The 6403-nt window shown below is 36.3% G+C and overlaps 1 protein-coding gene across 1 annotated transcript; it reads left to right on the forward strand.

Moving 5' to 3' along the window:
* Positions 1-1073: 1073 nt before the first annotated feature.
* Positions 1074-5219, forward strand: LOC144461868 (uncharacterized). The gene is made up of 7 exons (XM_078165545.1): positions 1074-1309; positions 1923-2012; positions 2295-2369; positions 3675-3743; positions 3984-4126; positions 4281-4381; positions 4582-5219. Exons 1-7 carry the CDS (start codon positions 1192-1194, stop codon positions 4724-4726), a joined length of 741 nt encoding a protein of 246 aa, XP_078021671.1. The 5' UTR covers positions 1074-1191; the 3' UTR covers positions 4727-5219.
* The last annotated feature ends 1184 nt before the right edge of the window (positions 5220-6403 follow it).

The raw sequence follows: 6403 nt of genomic DNA on the forward strand, positions 1-6403 counted from the left end.
TTTAAAAGGGGGAGATGCCAGAGAATATGTTTTACGACATGCGTTGCGACAGTTACGGCAGTTTTTGATAGTTGCATGTTTTTGACGGCAGTTCGTGTGTGTGGGGAGATCTGTTAAGAGAGTATGGTGTCAATAAAGAGTCAACGTGCTGAAACTACAAGAACTCTCTTTACTTTAAAATAAACCAACACGTTTATTAGCCTACACAAACGAAGACTGTGTGGCAGTAAACTACCATGGTAACAAAAAAAGCTGGAATGATTTAGAATGTTTTACTGAAAACTTCTGGATCTGTGAAAAGAAAATGACTCTGTAAATCTGGACAAAACCAAACTGGTGTTGTTACATCATTTTCAACTGTGATTTGTAAAAATGTTTAAGACACAAACATGTTTTGATCTTTAATTTAAAGGACTTGTTGCACTTTTCAGTGTGAAATGTGTAGGCCTACATATATTTTCAGTGTGTCTGTACATGTTTCCTTGGTTTCTGTTGTGTCTTCTCACAGTCCAAACAGACCCCAGGTTAAAATCAACAAGGGTTTTGGGTTTTTGCTCGTGCTTGCTATCTTTGAATCCCTCTTGTATTATCTGGTGATACAGATGCAGTTTTTGTTTTCCTTTGGGCCTTAATATGGTTGTGTTTGTGGGTTTTTGTGTTGTTCTTGTTTGTCTTTTTTTGCATTTCACATGTTTTTTTTTTAAAGTAGCATTTATTGCTCAAAGAGTGCCATGTAAATGATAGTATGATATTGTTGTTTTACCATTGTTGTTTTCTTCTTTTCACTTTAAATCTTATTTCCCTGTGTTAGAACAACAGCTTCAAAAGTTGGTGTTCTCAGAATTCAGAATAACCTGGTTAAAACTTCTTGATTAAGAATATGCCATTTAGTAGCTACTGATACAAATTAGAGGCACTTTTGTTTTTTAAGATACGCTTGTATGAAACTGAGAAAAGATCTGATTGATAAAATTTCTATATATAGGAGGAAGTTTATTTTTGTGGCCACTTTTCTACTTTCTCACCTCTGTAGAAAGAAAAACATGATGTCAATGAAATAAGTGTGGGGAAAAAAAACATTTACTCTTAAATCAGGAAGTACATGAGTGCTTTGCAGTTTAAGCAGCGTACAATAGAAGAAGCAGATCACAGAAACCATCAGTAAGACATCCATCACACTCTGAGTGAAATATGGCCGTCTATGAAAATGCATCAGAGATCACTGTGGAGATGATGAACCTCTCTGATGCTTCAGCCAGGACTGCTGCCTCCAAAAGTCACAGTGATGAAGATGGTACCACAGTGCCTGGTGAGACAGAATTGCTATCAATGTTTGGCTGTTTGAAACATCAAAGTAACATCACAAGGTCACACAGGGTATACTGTCATTTAGAGATTTAAGAAAATATCATCCAGAGAATCTGTGTTTGTAGGTTAAGTGTAGAAGTGGAAACGTCCTTTTAGTTTCCTGGTCTCTTATTTATTTATATTTATCAACTCTGTGACCATTTAAACATTGTTGTATTTTCATTTATTTTGTATGAATGTCATGTTTACCTTTTGACGGACAGTTTACCCATTTCAAAGATGATATTTAATACTAGAATTTCGATCACATGGCTGTGACATTATACCAACGAAACCTGTTTGATGTCTGACAGAAAGTCAAAAAAGAGTCTGACAACCAGCAGTCGTCCCTTTTTATTCTTCTCGCCTTATTGTGATAGTTGTATATGGTTAGTGTTTCAAGTCCTGCCAGAACGGTGCTTTGGTATTCTTATTATTATTTAGGCTTCAAGGACTTTGAGTGAAGGAAATAGAACACAGTCAAGAAAACTGTTAATCAGGCAAAGCACTGAGTGTGTGTGTGTGTGTGCGTGCGTGCGTGCGTGCGTGTGTTTGTGTGTGTTTTCCATACACAGGAGGAAAACTGCTCAGACGTGTTGCCGTGAGCTTTTGTCTCCTGTGTGTCCTACAAGCTGCTCTAAACATTTCCCTCCGTCTTGCTCTCTGTGAGTTTTATTAAATTATTACATCATATATTAATTAATAAGAATTAATTTTCTAACAGCAGAGTTGAAGTTTGTCACTACAGGCGTTGCCATTTCCTGTGTGATACCATGGTTGTGTGGTTTGTCGCTGTATGACAGAATTGTTTTGTTTAACAGATACATTTAACTTATAAAAATACCTACAGCTTTATGGAAAGATTCATGTTATATGGAAATTCTGTGTTAAAGTGAATTGTCTCTTTAGTTGTGAACATAATCTGATTCTGTTGCAAATGATGTTAGCCCCTCCACCAGGGATTGATGCCAATATTAAAAATCTGACTGAGGAGAGAGACGAGTTGAGGAGCATCAACCTTCGTAAGTACGATGATGAAACTACTTCAGTAATTTGGATTTAATGGATCCAATACTGTGCATATAATACAGTGTTACAAGTGTTACATGCCATCAGAATAATCCCAGTTAAATCTTCTCCCAAGAGGACTGTTATGATGATCCACTGTTATAAATTACACCTGTAAGTTATTGTTGGACATCTCACTCTAAAACCATGGGTATGAATATGCTGCTCTAACAGCCTCCATAGGGAAATTTGGAAACTGGCTGAAGAGATTTTCTTCAATTCAGTGAGAAGATTAACTGAATGAGTAAATACTGGTTTAGTAGGTGGTCAAAAAGACCGCTCCAAATCAATGCTTACTTACACAGGAGCATTCAAAACATTTAAAGGCTACAGGAAAGAAAGAAGAAAGCTCACATCATACTAGAAGAGAGGATGGGCCTTTCTATGGTTGAATTCATGATTTATTATCATGCAGTGTTTTCAACAGGTAAACCTTCCTGAAGTCTAGTGTACATTAGGTGACAGTTTGCGTCTCTGGTCTGTAGCTGTCTGAGAGAATAGTTCTTTAAATGCTGTAGTTAGTAACTTAAAAAAAATACATTGTGTAATATTTGCTGAAACTGTCACTTATCCACAGTGTTACATAAGACAGATAGTCTGTAAATAATATCAATGCTCTCTGCTTCCTCATATTGCTTCTAATGGCAGTACCACACAGTATCATGAAAACAACCAATCAGAATTGAAGGGCCTCTAACGCAGCTGTCAATCATGGCTGTTGAGCTGCTGTCAAACTTTCCAACTAGGCAGCGCAGATCAAATGTGAATCAAGATTCTGTCACTGCATTGTCTCATTTTCACATCAGATGTTTTCAGAAACATATTTTAGTGTGCTGTTTAGCTGTAAAATGAGAAAGATAGTTTGTGACCTGGCTGCTATGTTGGAAATAGCCAAGTCAAAAACAAAGCACAGCCCAGGAGCTGGAGCAAATTTTCCATTTTACAGCTAAACACTGAAGCACAAAAACTTCAGAAAACATCTGTGGCAAGAAATAGGCAATGCGGTGACAAAAACGTGGTTCATATTTTATCAGCGCTGTCTGAACCTGATTAGATCATGTGTCTTATCTACTTCTGTGTGGACGCAGTTACATTTTCAGTGAATATGACAATAAGTTATTTTTACTAAAGTTACAAACTGTAGCTTTAATGACTAACTGTCATTAATAGATCAGTTTAATGTGGACATTCTGTTTGAAAGTAAACTTTCTCTTTAGTTGTGAACATTCTGGTGTAAGTGACGATAACCTCTCCACTAGGTATTGAGGAGAATTATAAAACCCTGACTGAAGAGAGAGATGAGCTGAAGAGGAAGCTGAGTAACTTTGGTGAGTGTCATAAGGAAACAAAAAAATAGTCACATGCTTTTACAGAGTATGTGGTCAGGCCTCAGAATGTTCTAAATAATGTGTTTCCAATATGTTCGAGACAAGCTTTCATCAGCTTGTGACTAAAATTGTTTTGTTTTCAGCAGGTAAATGTGCACACGTGCATTCAAAGTAGTTTTTCAACGTATTTTGTTTGTTTATTGAATAATAAGAAATGTCTGTTCTTTCCTCTAACAACAGATCATTATTTGAACCAAGGATGGGTGTATTTCAGTGGTAGTTTCTACTATATTTCTTCAATCGAGAAAACCTGGCAAGACAGCAGAGATGACTGTGTGCAAAGAGGTGCAGACCTAATGATTATCAACAGCGAAGAGGAACAGGTGTGTGTGTGGTGTGTGTGTGTGTGTGTGTGTGTGTGTGTGTGTGTGTGTGTGTGTGTGTGCGTGCGTGCGTGTGTGCGTGTGCGCGCACTTACATGCATGAGACATTGTTTAAATATGAATTTATTATTGTGTGTTTCTCTTGTAAAACAAGAATTTCACAAGACAATACCAAAAGATAATGTGGATTGGACTGACTGACAGAGAGACAGAGGGGGTATGGAAATGGGTGGATGGCACTCTAGTGACAACAAGGTACACACATTACTCTTTTATTTATGTTCAAGCACAATAGTACCTGGGTAGACCCTGGAGTTTTAAGAGATTATGATTTCACTGTCAACAAAACTTAATATTTAATTGTTGTATTAACTTTAACTTGTCCACATTCTGTGTGTTGCTGTTCATGAAATGCTTGTGTTTTGTGTTAAAAGCATATTTGTGTTTACTTTCAGCTTCTGGAGATCTGGGGAACCCAACAATAATGACGGAAATGAAGACTGTGTAGAAACAAATGACAGTGATCACCGAAAAATGTGGAATGATGCAACATGTGAAACAAAGAAATTCTGGATATGCGAAAACAAAATGGCTGTATAACTCAGAGCATAACCAAACCCTTATGATGTTGTCTCAACATAAAACAGATTTATATTCCACTGTGATTTAAAAAAAAACAAAAAAACTGAAGGCACAAACAAATGACATCGTCCCACACAGGCGGGTGTCAGATTAGAAAATGCTTCTTTGTGTACAAACAACATATTGTGTTCTTTAATTTCAGGGGCTGATGTGCCTTTCAGTGTGAGATTTGTACATATATTTTTAATGTGTCTGTATTTGTTTCTTTGAGTGCTATTGTGTCCAGATAGACTCCATCAGGTGATTGTGTTTTTGCTCATGCTTGCTATCTTTTAAACCCCCTTGTTTTATCTGGAGATACAGATGCATTTTTATTTCTTTGGGTCTAAATGTTGTTGGATTTACTACTTTGATGTTGGACTGTCTTGCTTCTGCATTTCATTTATTTCTTTAAAGGTACTTTGCATTTGATGCTAGAAAAGTTCTGTGTAAATAAATGTATGAAATTATTGCTGTTTGGTTCTTCTTTACACTTTATGTGCATACATTTTATTTCCCTGAATTAAAACAACAGCTTCAATTCACCTTGATGTTCTCATGGTTCAGAATAACCCCATCAGTTATTGTGGATCCTAAATGATATTGACAAATTTCACCAGAACACTTTTTTTATGAAGAGAAATTAAATACATACATATATTATAATCATAACCTGGCTGCAATTCTCCCACAACAGAAGAGAATATTTTATTTTTTTATACACTCAACAAGCAAGTTTTCTAACAAAATACTGACATACAAAGACGTAGACCATTTTTTATTGAGATATGAAAATATGTTTTAATCCATTACCCCCAAAAAATTAAAGTTATGTAGAGAAACCTCGTATACTGAGTCCAGTGTATTTTATGATTCTATTCACAGCAAAATTCATAATACGAGACAAAATGGAAAGGCACCTTTGTTCCCTTGGCACTACACTGTTTTGATGTCTTCCAGTAAGGTTTCTGACCACACAGCACTCAGACTGTTCTTGTTAAGGTCTTCAGTGACATCCACATAAACACAGACAGTGGCATAATTTTATTTACAGTATTACTGGATCTCAGTGCTGCATTTGATACGGCTGACCACCAATGTTCCCTCTAATTTTGAAAACTCCTGAGCAGACATTCAGCTCCTCTGATCACCTACTTGAGTGACTGTGTGCGACATCTGACGGGTACACACACTGCATCCACATAGCGGTGCCATGGCATCACCTCTCCAACCCCAAATATCATTACAAGTGAATATTACTATAAAGATTAATAATAAGATTATTTTAACAACATGAACTACTGAATATCTACTACTGAAAATGTGCTCCATAAAAGTCACTTGGAGACAATACACAAACATTTAAGAGTTATGGCAACACAAAGAGCAAACAACTCTTTGGAATACAAAATAAGTAACACTCTTTAATAGTAATTGCCAACTACTCTAGGCCTCTAAACTGCAACAAATGTAATATGCTAGATCAAAAACTAAATGTAAACTTAAATTGTAGTTGTACTACTAAATACAGTGCCACTGTACTGGATGAAAACATTTTCCTGGCAAAAAATATTAGTGGCCAGGCAGCGCAATGAGTGCATGTAAACATACATTGTAAACAAAAATTGTAGGAGCGCTACTACTACATACAGTGCT

This window comes from Epinephelus lanceolatus, chromosome 3, assembly GCF_041903045.1.
Source record: "Epinephelus lanceolatus isolate andai-2023 chromosome 3, ASM4190304v1, whole genome shotgun sequence".
Classification (NCBI taxonomy): domain Eukaryota; kingdom Metazoa; phylum Chordata; class Actinopteri; order Perciformes; family Serranidae; genus Epinephelus; species Epinephelus lanceolatus.